Raw genomic sequence first — 22,030 nt, 5'->3', positions numbered from 1 at the left:
TCAATTCATACCCATATAAAAGAATAAAAAGAGAAGATACTCCCTAATTTCTGCCTCAATTTCTAATCCAGATTTTTTTTAAATGGTGCTTGTTTTTCTGTTTCTGATGGTTTGCTTTCATTGATTACTATTTTATTGAATCACCATGAGATACACAGTTACAAAGTTTTTCATGATTGGGTTTCTGTCATACAATGTTCCATCACCCACCCCTTCACCCCTTCATTAGTGTACATTTCCCTTCTTCCACCACCCACCCCCTGCCTGCCTCTACAGCAGGCACTTCTCTCTCTCTCTCTCTCTCTCTCTCTCTCCCCCCCCACTCCCTTTTGGGCATTATGGTCTGCAATGCAGGTACTGAATAGTTATTATGTATATCCCTTTACCTACTTTCAGTACTCAGTTCTTATCTAGAGTGATCCCTTCTGTATCCTAATTGCCCCTCTCCCCAATGACAGCTGTTTTAATATATCTTATTTTGTTTATTTTAGAATAATTTGTTTTTCAGCAATTACAAATACACCGATAATTTTGTATCATCATTATTGATTTAGTTTGCCATACATGGCAATATATTTGCATCAACAGAATTTGGGGAATAATTTTTCTCATAATTACTTGAATATATACATAAATATATAGTGAATCATCCATATTCTATTTCTGAAGCAGATATATTACTCATCCCCCAAAATTACTCCTGCAGTAACCTTCTTTGGTCATGTACTGCCTCTGAATCTATGTGCAATTTATAAAGCATGCAATATAACTGTGATCAAATGTCTAGGCTATTTTTAAATTTATGTGCCACTGTGCTATAATCCAACTATGTGTTTAGAAGCCCATTATTTTCATTATGAAAAGAACACAAGGTCAAAGAGATGGTACAATGGGTAATATTTTGCCTTACATGCAACCAATCCCAGTTCAATCTCTAACACCACATATGATTCCCTCACGCACCACTAGGATTGATCCTTGAGCTAAGATCCAGGATTAAGTCTGAGAACTCTCAAGTGAGTCCCCTCCAAAGAAAACAAATAAAAAGTAATAATAAGTTACACAGCAAAGAGGCTTAAAGAACAGACTTCAGAGTGAGCTGTGCATATTTGATTCCCAAACACTCCATTTTTTCCTCTGTAGAATGGGAAATATTATGGAAACTACTTTATAACAGTATGATAAATAAATTATATGATATATACAAGCAGTCAGATTAATAACTGGCACATGATAAGACTAAATAGGTTACTATTACAACTTATTTTTCCCTTTTTTATTTCACAATATCACCTAATTATTTCTCCATCAAAAGAGAAAAGCAATGCACTTGGGGGAACAGAACGTCTGTTTTATTGCATTTTGCACAGACTTTGCTCATAGCTGGCCTTTGGTAAGTCTCTGTAAGTTTTCAATCTGCTGATAACTCAATGAATGTATCCTGCCTGAGATATCTGACACCCTTTGAACCAATTTCTTAAGGTATGGATCACTCCAGAGTGTGCAAGTCCATAGTATTTTGTAGCACTGTCTGTCACTGTCATCCCATTGTTCATTGATTTTGCTCGAGCGGGCACCAATAACTTCTCCATTGTGAGACTTGTTGTTACCAGGTAACTTGTTGTTACTTGTTTTTGGCATATGGAATATGCCATGGTTAACTTGCCAGGCTCTGCCGTGCAGTCGGGATACTCTCAGTAGATTGCCGGGCTCTCAGAGAGGAACTGAGGAATCAAACCCGGTTCAGCTGTGTGCAAGGCAAACACCCTACCCGCTGTGTTATTGCTCCAGTCCTCCCAATATTATATGTACTGTATGTACATTCATTTATTCACTGGGGCAGCGAGATAGTACAGAAGTAAAAACATGGGCCTTGAACATAGTGGAAATAATTTACTACTACCTAGGAAGAAACATGAAATATTTTCACATTCAACTTAAAGTTCTATTTTTTTAAAACAATATAAATTATAATATGTTTCTTAGGAAAAACCAAAACAATAATACTGAAGATACTACAAATTCTTAACTGAATCAATAACCAAAATGTCATTTTACTATCAAAGAGAACAATGTAATACAAGAATGGTCACTCCTTTTATTCCTCATATGACTGTTTGCAACATTATTGCACCAAGCAAAAAAATCTCCCCACCACCGAAGGCCTCAAGGACACAGGATTCAGTTCCAAAGAGCTGATCTCCCAGTTTTAGTGCAACAGACAAGCCTTGAATCCAGGGTGTGGTTCATTTATTAGCTCACTTTGGGCCATTCCTTTTATTGCCTTTACTGCATAATCACTAAATCTAAGTCTGTGACAGGACAGGATTGCATAAACAAAACTACATGAGATGTTTAGTATACTCACCAGTAGTAAAACTCAATAAATGTCATATGTAATTTGCCACAAAATGTTCCTTCCTTCACTCATTCCTCATTTATTACTATTGTCCACTAATGCTTTTTGAATACAACACAATGAAAAGATCACAGTTTTACTACAAGTCACTTAACACTTCCTGGAATTTCATTATGTTCCAAGAATAGTATTTCATCCTTGGAGCTATGTACAATTATATTAATGACTCCATTTTTCTCAGGAGAAAACTGAGTCAAAGAGAAGATAAATAATTTGCATACGGTAGTACAGAAAGTAACAACTGAGAAATCAGTCTTGGGACTGAAGAGAGCTCAAGAGGCTAAGTAAGGTACATACTCTGCATGCAGGAGACCTAGGCTAGAACAGTGTACCACATGGTAACCCCCACCTCCCTGTCTGCAACCCACCCCATCGAGATCTATGGCCCTCTACCTTAACCCCACCAAATGTGGTGTACTACTCTTGGTACATCAGTGGAGTAAATAGGGTGATACATCTGGAGATGATTTTGGGATCCCGAAACATCTCTGCAGCTTGTGGCTATGTTCTGAGATTTTATTTGTTAGTCTCTGGGCCATGGCCATTAATGAGTTTATATGGTGCCCTTTTTTTCTTATAGGCCATTCTTACTGGTGTACGGTGATAACATTTTAATTTGCATTTCACTGATAATCAGTGATGATGAACACTTCTTCATATGCCTATTTGCCTTCTGTGTGTCTATTCAGCTTTCTTCCCACTTACTGATGATAGCATTTTGTACGCATAGATTTTCAAACTCACCTGCCTCCCATTCCTCCTGTCCTCACCTCCTTGGTCGTTTCCACATTGCTTGCGTCCAGTAACTTGCATGGCAGACTTCCTGCAGAATCCTCCAGTCTGGGTTTGAACAGTATGCTTCCTGTACACGATAATTTCTGAATCCAAGTGAGAGGCTTGGATGGAGTCAGTTGTGCAAGACTTGGATTGACCATTTGCACACATTTATAGCAGCCTGAAAATTAGGAGAGATTAACATGAACACAAACAAGAGTGGCACTGACTCCATTGCTTTCGTGACAGCAAACAGAAGAGACCCAGTTTCTGTTCTCGCTTCTCTTTTGCTGCTGTTTTCCCTCATGCTAGCTCGTGAAGTTCTTGTGATCAGCCCTGCAAATACAAGTCTTCCTAATTAGCATCAGCTAATGAGAGGAATTTCAGAAACAGAAGACAGAAAAGACTAAATGCTCTCCCTCCTCAAGCCAAGAGTATTCACAGGAATGTCACAGCAATCTTTGGCTAAAATTAACTGCCACCATCCATTCTGTTCATGCCTTTACAAAACTGTCCTTGCAAACATAATAACAAGGGGTCTTCAAATTACCTAGGCTGCCAAAGTAGGCTATATCTTGTGTGGCATCTTTAATCTATTTTTTTCTCTTTGTAGCAGTGGCTCAGTTTTATTATTTTTTTATCTAATTCTAACTTTATACATACAATATTCCTACACCACTGTTCCTTCCCTCCACCAATATCTCCAGGTTCTCTCCCACTCCCCAATTCACCCCCTTAGTAGGCAAATAATTTTTTTCACATTACTTAGTCCTTAAATGAATGGCAGATAGAATTATCAGAAAATAATCAGTAAAAGCCCATTTGTGAGCATCTTTAATCTTCACAAATTTAAATTTTCCTTAGTGACACTATATTTAAGTTAGGACCTTCATTTCTAAAATATAAATACATATCAGATGATTTGACACTCCCCTTTCTCTTTTCATGTAGAAAGAAGCAATCAATGAGTGATGAAGAGCCAAATTTGAGACTATGGAGGTGAGTGGTTCTCATGACCTCATTATGACATTCATAGGAAATTGGGATTTAGTAGATAAGTTCCTTGGGCTGAAGCAATAGCACAGCAGTAGGGCATTTGCCTTGCACATGGCCGACCCAAGTTCGATTCCTCCGCTCCTCTTGGAGAGCCCAGCAAGCTACCAAGAGTATCTTGCCCGAACGGCAGAGCATGGCAAGCTATCCGTGGCATACTCAGTATGCCAAAAACAGTAACAACAAGTCTCAAAATGGAGACATTACTGGTGCCCGCTCGAGCAAATCGATGAGCAACGGGATGACAGTGACAGATAAGTTCCTTAAATTAACAAGACTTTGTGCAAACTCCAATTTGTTTTTTGTAAAAAAAAAAATGAAAAGAAATTATGACTCTATTCAGACCATCTGCTCTCTGCTAGAACCAAGAAGGGAAAAAATGCTTGGCCCCACAGTACTTCTGTAGTTCTCCATGTGGTATAGTGTGGTGTGGTGTGATATGTGTGTGTGTGTCTTTGCATGTGCTCATGAGAAGGCCATCACTGCAAATAGGTTCATGGATGCTTGTTTCCTCAAGCAGACTCCCTCCCTTTCTTATCACAGTCTCTGGTTGAATGCCAGGCAGTGCCCACTAAAAAAGGTAGTCTTTAAGGTTTGCTCTTTGAGGACTTTCTGTATACCATCACTCACCTACAGAGAGTACTTAAAAATACCACATGGAAACTTAAAATGACCTGTTCTGTCTTTACAAATTGAAGCATTTCTTATTCCAAAGCTTAAACCTGTTCCAACACATAGGTATAGCAGTAACATCAATACCAATCCCTCACATTGACTGAATGCTCACATGCAGTTCACAGTGGTAATGTCTTCACTGTCCCATTTCACCCTCACAATAATCCAGTGTCATTAATAACATTATCACTCCCATTTTATAATGAAAAACATTGAGGTAAAAAGAGTTAATCATTTGCTCAAGGTTCAGAGCTAACATGTGGTAGAGCAGAACTCACAAAAAAGTCAGCTGGTTCCATAGTTCACACCAGAAAATGCAAATGAAAGAATTCAAAGCCAAAAACAGCATGGAAGTTTTATCTGAGACATCCCTAGACTTCTGATCTCCAGGAGTCAAAGGTACCATACCATTGATCGGTGACACAAGATTAGTCGTGAGCAGTAATATCATGGGGGATATCCTAGGGAGAAATGATAGTGGTAGAACATATCAGATAGTGGCAGAATATATCAAAGAGTTTTAGCAGTATTACAGGAAGACTTTGAGGGGAAGTTGTGAAGCAGGAAGAAGGGGCTTTCCCTGAAAAGGAAGTCCCAGATGGTAGACAGAAGAGAGAGCCTCCATGGGTTCCATGAAGGGCTCTGCCTCAGCAAGGCAGAGAACATCTGTGAACTGAGGAGGAAGCCCCATTAACAGGATAGGGGCCACATGCTGATGTCAGGAGGACAAGAAAATGAGATAAGCAGTGGCGTCAGGTACTCCTCAGTATGAAGTAGTGGGCAATGCTGGGGTGGGTGGGACTTCTGTTCTTACTCCCGGGCCTCTGCTTAGAGCAGTTCAGTGGGATGTGAAAACGGAGCAGAAAGGATTGATCAGTAGGCAGTAGAGTATAAAGTGGTTAGATTTTCAGGAATAGAAGGAAAGGAGGCAGAAATATCCCAAGCCACAGACTTAGTGAGGTAAGTGGGTGGTTTCCGTCCACCTGCTGTGGCGACGCATAACAAAGTTGGCAACAAGGAAGTAGCAGGCAATGTTTGCGTCAGTCTAGACCATAAGGGCTGAAGTCTATGTTAGTCACAGATTTTATTTTTTCTTTGGGGGAGTGATGGTAAGGGGTGGCACATGGATAGCACATCTCAAGCTGTGCACAGGTTGTGTACACAGTGATATCTAGCCAACCAGACCAGATGCTTCAATGCTTGGTCCCATGATACGACACTGCTTGGGCACAGTGGCACTGGGGACCAAGCCAGAAATGCATGGCGGACCTCCGTGGATAGACCCAGCAGTGTTGAGGTGAGAAGAGGGCAAGAAGTGCAAGAATCAAACTCAGACCCTTACACACGAAGGGCCTGTGTCCCTGGCCACTGAACTACCTCCCTGGCCCCTAGACACAGTTGTTCAAAGGTACAGAACCCACCCAGAGTAAGGAGCCATAAATGAGATGAATCCAGTGTGAGATGCTGACTTCTCTCTACCCATCTACAGTATTACAGATATAAGCTCTGGTGAGTATCCCCGCCACCCAGCTACCCAGTGAAAGGGCTGGAAAAAAAAAAGCAATGGGCCACACTTCATAAAACTAAGAAATCATGTCTGATTTATTCCTGAAATTATGGACTTATAAAAGCTTAGTGGTTTTTCTCTGTCCCCAGGAAACCAAATGTGCCTTTATATAAAGTAATACACTTATCAGAGCAGTTCACAGAAGAATGACTAAGATATATTTGGAGAATGTTCAGCTTCCCAGCAATCACAAAAAAATGCCAAATGAAACAACAGTGAAAAATCCTCTTTACTTACAAATGAACAAATACAAACATAATATCTATTCTGGCAAAGAAATAACCAAACAGGAGGGACCATGCTGGGCATAGGAATGACACTCAGAAATACCACAAGAGCCTTACAAAAGAGTCCTGCCTTGGCAGGGGACTCTGGATGGCTCCATGGTGGAGTGAGGCCAAGAGTTTGAACCCCAGCACTGCCCTACGTGCCACCTGTGATCTCAGTGACACTCACTTTATGATGGACAGTACCATGCCAAAGCATGTTATCTCTGGTACAAAACCACCACAACAAAAAAGCGAATGCATACTGCAACCAAGTCTTTGAGTACCACAATTGAGGACATGTGTGTGATGTCCCATCATCACAACAACAAACCAAAGGAAGAAAAGGAAGAAAGAAATATTCTAGTCTTCAGAATAATTATACTCCCAGGATTAATTTAAAGTAATATAACTCTAAGTATTAAATTTAATTTTTAAAAGAAGCAATACAAGATACTAAAGTTCTGGCAATAATGTTTGTTGCAACACTACTGATCATAATTAAAAATATAAATAATCAAAAATAATTTAAAATATAATAAAACAGAAAAATGATTAATGCATGATTATATTTCCACACTAATCATCCAGCCATTTGTTAAATAAACACGAACAACCTCCCACTTACATATGTCTGCTCTGTGCTGAAGAATTTAAAGCCCTCCCTGATGACAAGGAGCTCCCAGTCAACTGCCAACCAGGTGGCAGTTATTTCTACAAATAATAATGATAGGGAGAAGATAGAATCTTCATTAAAGAAGAGGTGGTCAACTTTATGTATATGACAAAAGAGTCTTTGGACCTTGAGACCTTGTTTGGAGGTTCTAGCAGGGGAGCGCAGCTACTCGAATACCCTTGACCAAAGACCAGTCCGTCTCTATTCGAGGAAGACCATCCTCTTCGACCTAGTGTGCAGCTTCGGGAGGGATGCTCATGGAGTGGTGAGGGAGGAAGGGGACACCCGCCTCGCCAGCCAGATCAGCCGAATCAACCCTGGCGATCAATGGGGTGAGAGATGTCACGGCCAGATTGCCCTCACATCGAAGTGTTTGGGAAGGAGGTCTCTGTGACTTTTCCTTGAGTCACTGAGTTCATCTTCATTGCCTGAGGCTGGAAAAGGAAAAGTATTGTAGACAGGGGCGAGAGACCTTAAGATTTCCTCATAGATTCAGCAACCTGAAAACTGGCATGCAGTATAACTGGAGAATAGAGTGAAAAAAAAATCAAGGTCAGAAATAAGTGAGGGCTGGGGTCAGAATGGAAATATTCTGATATGCCATCCTATGACGTACCAGCTTGTCTCTGCAAACTGCACTGACAACATTTCAGAATGGAAAAATGTAATCAAATTGACCCTTTTGAAAAGTTACTTAACAGGATGAATTAGAGAGAATATAGTAAAGAATTGTTCAAGAGCACCTGATGACAGATGGGGTGAAAAGAGAAGGTGTAGTTCTAAATCCTCTACATATCCTTCAGAGTGAAGGTGGGTGATCTCATTTCAGCACGATGAAGATCACGGTCAAGTGAGTAGTGAAGATGAGCTCAATTATAGACATGATGAGTTTGAAATCTGTATGTGGTGGTGATAGCTAGTTCTCAACTAGATGTATCATTGTAAAATTGCATCTACAAGAGAGAGTTTCTGATATAAAGAACACTCTATAGGAAAATAAAGGGTCTAGGTTTCCTAACCAAAATACATAAAACAGGTACATAAAAATGTGCTTAGCATCATAATTCACCAGGAAAATGCCAATCAAGAATACCATATGATACCACATCATGCCTATTATCAAGAGGTAAGAAATAACAAGTACTGGTGAAAATATGGAGGAAAAGCAACCTCTATGCACTGTGGATGCGAATGTAAGTTAGCAAAATGGCAGTAGAAAACAATAAGTAGGGCCCTCAAAAAGCTAAAAATAGAAATACTATACGATTCAATAATTCTATTTTTTTATATATAACTAACAAAAGAAAATTTTAAAAAGTACAACCTCAAGAAGACATCTGCCCTCTGGAACCGGAGCAATAGCACAGCTGGTAGGCAATTTGCCTTGCACACGGCTGACCTGGGTTCGATCCCGGGCATCCCATATGGTCCCCCCCAAGTACCGCCAGGAGTAATTCCTGAGTGCAGAGCCAGGAGTAACCCCTGAGCATTGCTGGGTGTGACCCAAAAAGAAAAAAAAATAAAGACATCTGCCCTCAATGTGGACATAATTATTCACAATATCCAAGACATGGAAATTTCAGGGCCCATTATCAGTAAAGACTTTTAAAAATATGTACATACTGTCCTGCATCACTTGACAACAGGGATAAATATTCTGGAGAAATGTACTGTTGGGTGATTTTGTCATTACATGAACATCATAGTGTATAAGTGCACAAACCTAGATTATCTATCACACTCCTTAGCTATATTGTACACCCTGTTAGGGTCACTGTCTTATATGCAGTCCAACACTAACCAAAGCATTAAGTGATGCATGGCTATCTGTACAACAGAATATTACTCCATCATAAAACAGAAAGGTATCTGCCATTTGCAGCAACATACGTGGACCTTGAGAGAATTAAAAGTGAGACATGGAAACCTGAATTTATAGAAATGGAGAACAGAATGGCAGTTGCCAGAGAATGGGTACAAATGGGGAAATGCTGGCCATAAGGTCCAAACTCCCAGTTATAAGATAAATAAGTTCTGGGGATAACTGTCACTGTCACTGTATCACTGTCATCCCGTTGCTCATCGATTTGCTCGAGCGGGCACCAGTAACGTCTCCATTGTGAGACTTGTTACTGTTTTTAGCATATGGAATACACCACGGGGAGCTTGCCAGGTTCTGCCATTCGGGCAAGATACTCTCGGTAGCTTGCCAGGCTCTCCGAGAGGGGTGGAGGAATCAAACCCGGGTTGGTCTGCGTGCGAATGCCTTACCCACTGTGCTATAGCTCCAGCCCCTGGGGATAACTAGTTTCAGCATTGTGTCTGTAGTTAACAATCCTGTATTACATACTTAAAAGTTAAAAATAGATTTTAAATGTTATCAATACACATAGAAAATGGAAGTTCAGTGAAGGTAGAGTCGTTAACTGTCTTACTGTGTCATAATTTTCCAACAAAAACATGTATCAAATCATCATATTTTATATCTTAAACTCACATATGCTTCATATAATAATATGTCAATAAATCCAGAAAAAATAAAACAGCATCAACTGAGTCAAAATTTGTCTAAAATATTTTTCATGCAAATAGTAGGTTTCCGAAAACTCATATAATGGGAGAATTTGCAGTTTGGGAAAAGGGCAAATGAGGCTTAGTGGTAGCAATTTCACAAGTGAGTTCAAGGAGTTTTTATAAATATTTTATGTTCACTGATATCAGGCAATAAAAGCAATGTTGGTGATGTTTTTACACTGCATCTCAGCAATAGCAGATAGAATATAATTAATTTACATTCATTATCTCCAGTTCCCTGAAAATATCCTAATAATGTCACTCTGACATTTATATTAAATATTTATTGATTTGATTTTCCTGCAAATAATATCCACCTTCACTTTCTATTTATTTCTGCGTCAAAATTCTCAGCAATTTTATTTTCCAGTTAACCCCCTATTCTGCGACTTAAGGGTCCAGTGACACAATACCCCCATGGATTTTCTGACCCCATACAAAATCTCCAATAGCAGGAGAAGTTGCCATTACCACTTCTGTTGAGCAATAAACACTGAATGTGGAGCCAGAAACATCACACATATCCCGGTGGTGCATAGAACAAATGCACCGTTTTAACCAATATGGTCAACTGGAGACACTGAGACACAGGATAAGTGAGTTGTTCAAAGTCATGCAGCTTCTAAGTGGAATTACCCTGAACCTACTAGACTCCAAGGCTTCATTTCAACTCATTTTTTTTCAAGCTTCTTTGTGCATCTTAGTCACCTGGACCCTTCTAAATGGAGGTTCAAATTCAGCAGGTCTGGAGAGGGGGAGGGGTCTGGGATTCTACACTCCTACCAAGCTCCTAGGTGAAGCACATGAAAGACAGCTCTATAAATACAAAGAGTGAAACCACTATGTTATATGCTTATTACCAGAGAAGAGAAAATTGTAGGGATTAGAAGTAAATGTGATAAAATCAGCACTTAAAGTCAAATCTTTCTAGCTCAAATTTCAAGCTACCAGGTCTTTAAAAGGCCATATTTGGGGGACTAGAGTGATAGCACAGCGGGTGGGGCATTTGCCTTGCACGAGGTCGACCCGGGTTCAATTCCCAGCATCCCATACGGACCCCTGAGCACCACCAGAAGTATTCCTGAGTGCACAGCCAGGAGTAACCCCTGAGCACCGCCAGGTGTGACCCTAAAAGCAAAAAAAAAAAGAAAAAGAAAAGAAAAGGCCATATTTTGGGAGTGAGGTGCTTAGGAACTAGACTGAGAGTCACTGATTCAAATTCTGTCCCACCAGCGGCCATCTGACATATTACTTAATTTCTCCAAGCTTCTGTTGCTTCTCCCAGTAATGCTAGTTACCTCTCTCTGGACTTACCGACAACTGCAGTTAGAGAAGATAGTAAGTAGGAAAGAGATAATTCACATAATGACTTAGCACAATGCCCGGGAAAATCACTAAATAGCACTTCCTAAATACTCAGTAAACATTAACTAGGCTTATGTGAAGTGTGGTCACATTTTAACTAATCTAGTTTCTACTCGTATTGGTTATACAACTTCATTGTTGAAAGTTTGATAAATACTGAAAAACATACAGAAGAAAAGCAATCATACCTGCAAAGACAATAAATAAAATTTTGGAGAAGTTCATTTTCTATATTTCTCCGTGTTTTCTAGTATGTTCAAATAAGCCATGCCAGTATCAGGGTGCCCCAAACCATGCTGTATAATACTATAAGTATACATGGAAACTTACATTTAAATATATTTTAATTAAATTTGAATAGAATTTTTTTTTTTTTTTGCTTTTTGGGTCACACCTGGCAATGCACAGGGGTTACTCCTGGCTCTGCACTCAGGAATTACCCCTAGCTGTGCTCAGGGGACCATATGGGATGCTGGGATTTGAACCCGGGTCGGCCACGTGCAAGGCAAACGCCCTACCCGCTGTGCTATCTCTCCAGCCCCTGAATAGAATTTTAAAATGTAGTTTTTCGTTTGTACTTGCCACTTTTCAAGTGCTCTGTAGATACATGTTGGCTGTAACTCGCATATAGAATAGTGTAGATATTTCTGTCATCATGCTAAGTTCTATCAGACAGTTCTAGATACAGTTTCATATCTTGATTTTCTACACTTAGCACCATATCATGTCATTTTCAAATGGCATCACTCTCCCCAAAAAACTGAACTTAGCATCTAAATTAAATAGATGTGCTATGATTTCTTAAAATAGTCTTCTGCTTTTGGATATTTTCGTTTCCTTCCAAATGTTCACTGTTATAAGTAATGTTCCAGGGATCACCCGTGAGCATAAAATGTTGTGTACTTCTATATTTATTATTCTTTGGATAAACATCTATATACTACTTAAATTACATGGCCAAAAGAACCTGAAATTTTAAGGCTTAAAATATATGTGCTTCCAACACACATAGAAAGATTTTGCAATTAATGCTCCCAATATTATTTATTCTAATGTTTACCAATGTTAAGAGAAAAAGTTGTATTTCCACTTAAAATTTTGTGGTTTTGTATTATTTTCTCATTTTTATGGATTTTAAATTTTGTATTTCTTTGGTTTGGGAAGATTTAAGATATTTTGGAAGTTTCCAGGTAAATTGTATCTAATTATATAAATTATGGTTTTATGAAATAACAAGTATGCCAGATAGGAAGTAGAGAATATATTGCCTACTCACCAGTTGCAATTCCCTGAGATCTCATCTGAGCATTAAATCGGTGCTGAGCAGAGCAGAGACCCAGTAAATATTTGCAGGTCTTGGCTGAATCAGTGACAAATATGTGCTTTATCCCAGTGATGCTGCTTGTGATGGTAAACTTCTTCCGCTGAAGGAAGTAAACAGACTTTAATATATCAGTTCTCTTAACATATATTGCCAATCCATTGAAACACAACTCTCCAGACAGTGATCAAATGCTGGAGTCCTGAACTGGGGAGCAATGGATTCAGCATCCAGCGTACAGGGCCAGTATTATCATGGCTAGTGATGAGCCAGTATTTTTGCTTAAGTAAACTCCCTTCTTTTATTTTTCCTTCAATCATAAATCAAATTTTTTCAGGTATTCCTCTCTGCTAAGTAGGTACCAAGTGAAAACATGAAGTGAGTGAGATACTCAGCTGGCCTTCAGCAAAAGTAAACAGAATCCTTGGTAAACATTTTGAAAGATCATTAAATATACCTATAGTTTTCATTGTACATAGTTGACGGAGGAAGGGAAATCTCAGTTAATAAAACTGCAAAAATATAAAAAGCACCTTATGTGTTTCTTAGTTTTTGCCCTTAAGTGCGAGGTCTGTTCTAAGTGCTTTCTGAGGCATTAATTCATTGCATCTTCAAAACTACAAATAGTAGAGGTGGAGCAAGGGGTTGTCATTATCCTAATTCTACAGACGAGTAAGCATCCCAGAGTGCTAAAAATATTGTAGGAATTATGGTGACAACATCAAAATGCTTTTTCACATTTGTGCCTTCAAGAACACATATGAAGTAATAATACTCACGTAGCTCACTAAGATAAATTCAGGAGGGTTTTCTACCTGGGATTATTTATCTGGAGACTTGTGGGGAAAAATCATAACTTTTTGCTATGCATAATTCTAACAAAGCAACAGAAATTTTATTAAATATTAATTCGTCCTATAGTTTTCAAATAAAATCTCTATCTTAGTGATTCTAGCTATTTAAATAAAAACTTTAAATCAATTTTACCTTGTTAATATAGGGTATATACCTTAAAGAAATGACTGAAACTCCTAATCCTCTTTAATCTTGATCCCTTTTAATTCGTAATAATCATTTCTAAGAAATTCCACATACAAAGCAAAATTAACAAAAAGCAGGAAATTGTTGTTTCCTCTAAAAAATCTTCTTTACATGACTTGGAGACCAGCCTCACATGCTGGGGGAAAGGGCAGCTCAGATAGAGAAGGGAACACCAAGCAAAAATGTGGTGGGAGGACCTGTTCGGGATGGGAGAGGCGTGCTCGGAGCAGACTATAGACCAAACACATTGGCCACCCAAGACCTCCATTACTAACCACAATACCCAAAGAAAGGGAGAGAGGGAACAGAGGTGAATGCCCTGCCAAAGAAGCAGGGTGGGGAGGAGGATGGGGTGGGAGTGGGTGGGAGGGATGATGGGGTCATCAGCGGAGGATGAGGATGAGCACTGGTGGAGGGATAGATACTCAAGCTGTATATGACTGAAACACAAGCACGAGAATATGTAAACCTGTATCTGTACCCCCACGGTGATTCATTAATTTAAAAAAATTGAAATAAACAAATAAAAATAAAAAATTAAAAATAAATTTAAAAAAATCTTTACCATTAACCTAATTTTAAATAATCTGATTATTCTTTACATGTTCTTTTATTGACAAACATAATGTAAAGTCTCCTTATAATAATGTGAATGGATTTTAACCCAACTGATTTATATTCTTTATAGTAGTTTTAAATATTGTGTTTTGAAAATTTATAGATACTGTTCTGCAAGTCTTAATAATTCTTCCTTAGTATCCAAATTATAATAATGCTTAAACTACTTTATTGTTCATTTTATCCATGTTTCCAAAGTTGAATATTTGTTTGTAATCCAAACATTGATGTGCTTTCATACAGTGTTGATAATTTTATGTTAAGGTCACTCAGATATCAAATCTTTTTAGATAATGTGGGATATAAAGAAACATAGTAGAGGATTAATAAATAATAAATTAATAAAGGTAACAGAAGTTGAGAACTTGAGAACTGGTCCTCAACCGGAAGCTTAGTGATTTAGGATGGTGAGGGGAACATTGTAACAATGGCGGAGGGAAGTGACCTCTCTGGAGCAGGAGGTGGTGCTGGTCAGCAACAGAAAAGAAAAATCACAATGCTTAAAAAAATAAAAATGCCTGTCATGGAAGCAGGCTGGGGGTGGGAGGAAAACTGGCGACAGTGGTGGATGAAAGTGGACACTGGTGAAGAAATTGATGTTGGAACATTGTATACTTCAAATTCAATCATAAGTAACTTTATAAGTCACAATGCCTCAATAAAAAAATTAAATGAACAAATTAAAGAAGAAAGTCATTATTTAATAACTATTCCTTAAGCCTGAAAAGAGAGAATAATACACACACACACACACACACACACACCAGTCTTGTATACAATTCCAACAACTCATAAATTCTCATAGGACCAGGGATGTGACTCAGTGGTAGCACTCATGTCTTGCATGATCTATGCCTGGCACTACAAAAAAAGAAAAAGAAAAACAGTAAAAAAGGAAACTATACAAACTCTCAGCAAAACTTTTGGACAACAAGGTTATAAAGCATTAAATATGAGAGCATGAAATTTTTATTTGACTTCTTGACTGAAAGCTTAAAATAGTCTCAGCTGTAGCAGTTTGGATATTTTTTCTATTTTGATAACATCATTTAATAGAAAGTTTCTATCTGCCGGAAAGCTTTTACAGAGACAAGCTACTGCTGTTGAACTTGAACCTCATTTTTTTAATCCAACTATTACTTTCTTTATATTACTATGCTTAAATTACATGGAAAAGACAACCAGGCAGTTCTGTCCACCTCAGGAAAAGTTTCCAATCAACACCAAGTGTGTGGTGACAAATAGCTAGGAATGGTGACATCTTCCGGTCAAGATTGACAAATATGAACACACATTTAACCCCTGTCATTGCAGTACCTACAGCCACGATGCTTTCTTAAAGTCGTATTCTGTTTTTCAAAGCAAGGTTTTATCATTTTTGAATGTAGATTTTTTGATGTTGCTGTTCACTCGCAGCCTAGTTTGTTTGACTTGGCCCATCTTTCCAGAGTAGTAATATTCTTCCAAGCAGAGGTGTAATTGTCCGAGCTAACATGGCTAAGGCTCCCAGGCCCTCAAGTAGACAGCCAGTCCCAGGAGGGACCCTGCCATGTGTTAAATACCCTGATGAAGCACGAAAGTAAGATGCTTTCACCTGTTCAACACCACAAACTTTCCATGGCAACTACTACCACTTATCACCAGAGGTGGTGTTTTACAGTATGGAAACAGATTCCACAAAATAGAGGGTGAGATGTGGCATGTAGACTCTTTTGGCAATAGCTTATTGTCAGACATTCCAGAAGTGTCACCTAAAGCTTCAGAGAAGGCTGGTGACCATGTGAACTGACTGAGCTCTCCAACACCCAACAGCAAAAGTATATGGTTTGAATTTGGAGGGGAACAAGGTTTGAAATGAACAGAGCCAGAAGCCACTCTGCAGAAAAAAACTTCAGCTTAGTACTCAAAACCACCCAATCGTATATAAGGTATGTATCACTCCTCCAGGTGATGTGAGATAATTCAAAGAACTACATTGCCAGGACACTATACAATATTCATCTTCTTTATGAGAATTTATCCAATTTTCTTCACACAGAGCATAGAAATTTGAAGGAACACTATGAAAAGCCAAAATTTCTCCATGCCAACCTGCATGTTTTGTGCATGTTATCAATGATAAAAGCAACTTCCAATCAGCTGTGCTAGAAGAAAGACTGAATTATGTTTTTATCCTCTCAAGAGAAGATGATAGTATAAAGTTGTCATCATGTAGAAAAGTAATGAGTACACACCACGAAATGTGAAAAGAGATAGAAAATTAGAATTTACAGAATTAATAAAATTAATAAATTATAATATTATCTTTGGACGTTTGCGATTTTGTGGTGTTTTGTTCAACTCTTAAGATTCACAAGTGGTGGTGATTCCTAGTTCTCAATATTTATTTTCATGCTATGGCTTGTGTTTGGGACTTTGGATTCTTCTTTTCATAAAAGAATGTATCCTTGTTTGAATGTTGCCTCATTTTTATTGCCCCTGCTCTCCTCTTCAGTCATTTTAATTACTGCTAATATCCCAAAACAATTACTAATATGGTATATTCTTCAAAAGAGACATAGAAGATTGGATAATCTTCTAAACTGACTTAGTCTCTGTCATGATAGGTTTCCGATGCATCTACAAATCTTATTCTTAGGAAACAGCATTTTTCTCTATTTCCCTTGGTACATCCCTGCAGGCTCACAAAATCAATGATCTGTAATTGCTTGAAGAATTTTGGCTTCCTCCATTAATTAGGCAAATTTGAAAACAGCTTCCTGAGCTCATGCTCATATTGTTCTGGATTTCCTCATTTTGTGCTTGCAGAAGCATGAAAAGTTCAAGGCATTTTCTGTGCAAGAAAATGATGGTGACAAGCAACTTATAACTTCACTCATGCAATGACTTTTTCATAAAAAAAAGACATTAGTGCTGAATAAAAAGATGGTTCTCAAGTCATAGAGATTCCGACGAGGGGGCTGGAGTGATAGTACAGTGGGAAAGGCAAGGCATTTTCCTGTATATGATCAACCCATGTTTGATCCTCGGCATCCCAGATGGTTCCCCCAGCACCTCCAGGAATAATTCCTGAGTACAGAGCCAGGAGTAACCACTGAACATCTCTCTGGGTGTGGCCCCAAAACAAAAATAAAGCAAAATAGACATCCTAATTAGTAACAAGTTTGGTTCTTTTAAAATGTTACTGAGGGGCTGGAGCGATAATCCCAGGTAGGGAATTTGCCTTGCACACGGTCAACCCAGGTTCAATTCCCAGCATCCCATATGGTTCCCCAAGCACCTGCGTGAATAATACAGGAGTAACACCTGTGCATTGCCAGGTGTGACCCAAAAAGCAAATTTTTTAAAAAAATTTAAAATAATAATAATAATAATATGATATATACATATCTCTCAGAGAGCCCAGCAAGCTACAGAGAGTATCCCGCCCATATGGCAGAGCCTGGCAATCTCCCCGTGGCATATTCGATATGCCAAAAACAGTAACAGTAGGTCTCATTTCCCTGACCCTGAAAGAGCCTCCAATTGTTGGGAAAGACGAGTAAAGGAGGCTGCTAAAATCTCAGGGCTGAATGCAATAGAGACGTAACTGGTGCCCACTCAAGTAAATCGACGAACAAGGGGATGACAGTGATACAGTGAATAATAATAAAATGCTACTGAGTTTACCATGGGAACCTAATTTCTTTCCAGTTTTAATCAAAAAATAGTTTCTGGTTGGGGGTGATAATCTATAAAAACTAAACCTACTTAAATATAAAGAATTTACTTAAAGGGATTATTTAATTTTGTGACTCCAAGTAGTTCTATTTTTCAAAATTACTCTTTTCTGGAGGAAAGTTAGCAGTGGGAGAGGAGTCCCAAACAGTGCTTGATCCAGGAATCCCACCAGTAATTCTCTGCCAACCTGGCAGGCAATTCAATGCAAGGGCCTAAGGATGTAATACTGTTTATGCCCTATGGTGTAAAAATACCAGAGCCACCCCAGAGGTGCAGAGGGCCTCTTGGGCCACATTCATTTGTGCTCGAGGACCATATGGAACTGGGAATCAAACCCAAGAAGAGTGCCTTAACCATAGTACTAACTCTTTGCCTCCCAAAATTCCTTTTTGAGCTATCTATTTCTATGCACGTTTTAAAGCAAATCACAATAAAATTTCTGAAGAGTTAATGATAGAAGTTATATTTTTGAACAACCAAACTTGACATAAAGAAACTAAGGAGGACTGGAGAAATACTACAATGGGTAAGCCATTTATTTACTCTGCATGTGCTGACCTGGGTATCATCCTCAGCACCATATATGGTCCTCTGAGCCCTGCCAGGAGTGATCCCTAACTGCAGAGCTAGAAGAAAGCCCTTAGCATTGTAGAGTATGGCCCCCCAAAGAGGAAAAAAATTAGGGAGTAAAACAATAATATAAATTATTTAAATGCTCTTTCAGTTAAGGTATAGTAATTCAAAGCCATTAAAATTCTAAATACTTCAAAAATGTAAATATTATTTACTTTAGTTATGGTAAAAAATATTTAGAGAAAAGTCCGTTTTATGATAGTATAAAGGTCATATTAATGAGTTGAGATAAATTATGCTCAATTATTATTTGTTTTTAGGTGTAAATTTTTTCCCTAAGTGCAAAGAAATCACTAATTTTTTAGTCCACCAAGAATCACATCTTCACAATACGTTAATTTCAACAGCCATGACAAAAAAATATGATAAAATTTTTGAGAAAATGAGTAAAAATCAATTCTAGTCTACTTTGGAAACCCTAACACCATAGGATAATTTTTATTTTAAACACAAAAGATTTCATGATTAAAACTTAAAACCATAAGAGATTATAAAAAAACAAATAGAAAAACTAAATTATTTCACAGATCACATTATAATTTATAATGAAATCATCTCTAAAGTAAGAGCGCAGTGAGTGACAGAGCTGCCCCCAGCGAGGCAAATAGGTCAGCAGCCTGCTGTGGGAGCATTTTCTTTTTTTTTAAATTCTTTTCTTTTTACCTCAGTATACATTTTTTAAATTTTATTGACTCACTGTGAGATACAGTTACAAGCTTTCATGTCTGAGTTACAATCACACAATGATCCAACACCCATCCCTCCATTAGTGCACATTCCCCACCACCAATATCCCCAGTATACGCCACCTTTTCCACCTCCCCCTGCCTCCATGGCAGACAATATTCCCCATACTTTCTCTCTACTTTTGGACATTATTGTTTGCAATACAGATACTGACAGGTAATCATGTTTGGTCCTTTATCTACTTTCAGCACACATCTCCCACTCCGACCAATTCCTCCAACCATCATTTTCTTAGTGATCCCTTCTCTATTAAAGCTGCCTTCTCCCCGCGCCTTCCCCCTCCCACCTTGTTCTTGAGGAAGGCTTCCAACTATGGAGTAATCTTCCTGGGCCTTTTATCTACTGTCATTGGGTGACAGCCTCATGTTATGTTATTTTATACTCCACAAATGAGTGCAGTCCCTCTATATCTGTCCCTCTCTTTCTGACTCATTTCACTTAGCATGATACTCTCCATGTCTATCCACTTATAAGCAAATTTCATGAATTCATCTCTGCTAACAGCTGCATAGTATTCCATGGTGTAGATGTACCAAAGTTTCTTTAACCAGTCGTCTGTTCTTGAGCACTTGCCTTGTTTCCAGATTTTGGCTATTGTGAATAGTGCTGCAATGAACATATAGGTACAGATGTCATTTCTACTGTGCTTCTTTGCACTCTTGAGATATATTCCCAGAAGTAGTATTGTGGGGTCATACGGAAGCTCAATTTCTAGTTTTTGGAGGAATGGCCATATTGTTTTCCAGAAAGGCTGGACCAGTCGGCATTCCCACCAACAGTGAAAGGGCGTCAGTGGTGACATTTTCAATGCAAAAAAAGTACCTAAATTCAAAAATAGAAATGCTCATGCTCATTGTGTTTTGTAGGATTTCAAATGTGCTTAATTAGGCACTTTATTTAAAGACTTTTTAAAACTTTCAATGTTTCCCAAAAGTTTGCCATCCTCAAGGTGCCATATCATACCTGAACTAATAGAAGACAGGTCAGTTGCTTTTGGTATACTGTACATCCAGGGAAAATTAAAACAAGGAAAAAATTTCAAACCCTTGCAAATTCCCCTTTAAGCACAATGCCTATTCCTCTCCTATCTCCCGTCCTTGACCTAGATCTCCACATGGATGGATTCTTTGCCCACAGGGGAAGTGTGGTCCTACAGATGGATGGCTGTTCAGTGGGAGTGAGAGGGAGATGCCACGAGAGAGAAGGCAGGGGAGTAGCAGCCTCCCACTACTCACATCCCTGCAGCCTTCTTCCAAACAGGCTACTGTGCCTCAGGGTCACCAGTAGAGAACAGGCTGTGGCTTTTCAGGTCAGGAGCAGATCGCCCACACCACTGCTCTCTCCAACGGACAGCAGATCAAAGGAAAGTGAAGGATGGGCCATTCATCAACCGAGAGACACTCACGTAAGTCGAAATCTTCCCGATTTCTCTCCACGGAAACCGTATAGTTGCAATTCTGCTATCGTTTTTCTCTTCATAGACTATGACACCCTCGGCACAGATTCCCAAGGCCATCTTCACCCCTTCAGGCCTCGCCTTGTCTGGGAGAACTCGGTGAATCAGCACTCCATATTCAGGGAGCTGCTGAGTGACCTGGATGGAAAACCAATTAGAAGCCCAGCTAGAAAAGACAGGCACACCAAGATAAAAGATTTCAAACAATTCCATAAACACGTGGAACATAGCTATTCTGAAAATAGTACAATAAAGTAATAATCTTATAAACACGGCTTTAGGATTTAGAGTCTTCCAGACCATCAGAAGGTAAGGGATTCCTTTACCAATTATGCTCATCAAGGTCTACTCCAGTATTAGCTGCCCTGATCCTTTCATTTTACAGATGGGAAAACTGAGACCCAGTCAGATAAACCTATCTTCCATATGGTAATCACAAATTGACTCTTACTGATTTATTTGATCATTCTATTTTTATTCCTTAAAGTTTTATTGGGATAAGTAATAACTAACTTTATTGTGTGCCTAACGGGACAGATTGAGATTGGGAGGCAAATTGAGAATATTGGTGGAGGGAAGGTCACACTGGTGGTGACTGGACACTAAATGCTTGAAACAACTGTATAATGAACAACTTTTTAAATCACCATGTTTTTAACAAAAAGTAATTTTAAAAAACGTTTTGCATATCCCCATGGGTTAAGGGAACAAGGTTTTAAAGCTTAATGATTCCAAAATGGCTATATCAGCTTCAAAATAATTATCAGCCTTTATAAATAATGTTTATAAAGTAATTATAACTATCTAAAAAAACATAAGTTATACTATTAAGTGAAAAAAATACAAGATGTTATCGGTATGATTTCAACAGCATAATTTTTAAAGACAAGAAAGATTTTAGCAGAAAATAACCTTTAGTTATGTAGAAAAATGTTTAATGGCTTTGAAAGTTTGAAAAACGTCGAGTTAATTGTAAACAGGTTGTTATGGGACTAATATGTTAATATAGTTGTGAATCTTGCAGACAAGGTATTCTATTCAGTGTTATCCAATCTGGAATTCTGCCAAGACTTCTAGCATGAGATGATGAACTAGCAGAATTAGTTATCAGTGAATTGGAGGCCA

At 38.5% G+C, this 22,030-nt stretch overlaps 1 protein-coding gene across 1 annotated transcript in view; it reads right to left on the bottom strand.

The window, feature by feature from the left end:
* Nucleotides 1–22,030, bottom strand: part of FRMPD2 (FERM and PDZ domain containing 2) — a 109,940-nt gene that overhangs the window by 32,028 nt on the left and 55,882 nt on the right. The window contains exons 14-17 of the mRNA XM_055118665.1: nt 20,855–21,043; nt 12,646–12,793; nt 11,400–11,408; nt 3,164–3,374 (exon numbers count right to left, since the gene is read on the bottom strand). Coding sequence (XP_054974640.1) covers nt 3,164–3,374; nt 11,400–11,408; nt 12,646–12,793; nt 20,855–21,043 — 557 coding nt within the window. The remainder of the gene's footprint in view (nt 1–3,163; nt 3,375–11,399; nt 11,409–12,645; nt 12,794–20,854; nt 21,044–22,030) is intronic.

This window comes from Sorex araneus, chromosome 11, assembly GCF_027595985.1.
Source record: "Sorex araneus isolate mSorAra2 chromosome 11, mSorAra2.pri, whole genome shotgun sequence".
In the NCBI taxonomy this organism is placed as follows: domain Eukaryota; kingdom Metazoa; phylum Chordata; class Mammalia; order Eulipotyphla; family Soricidae; genus Sorex; species Sorex araneus.
The sequence above is the reverse complement of the archived record's forward strand: the minus strand, read 5'-3'. Positions and strand labels throughout refer to the sequence as shown.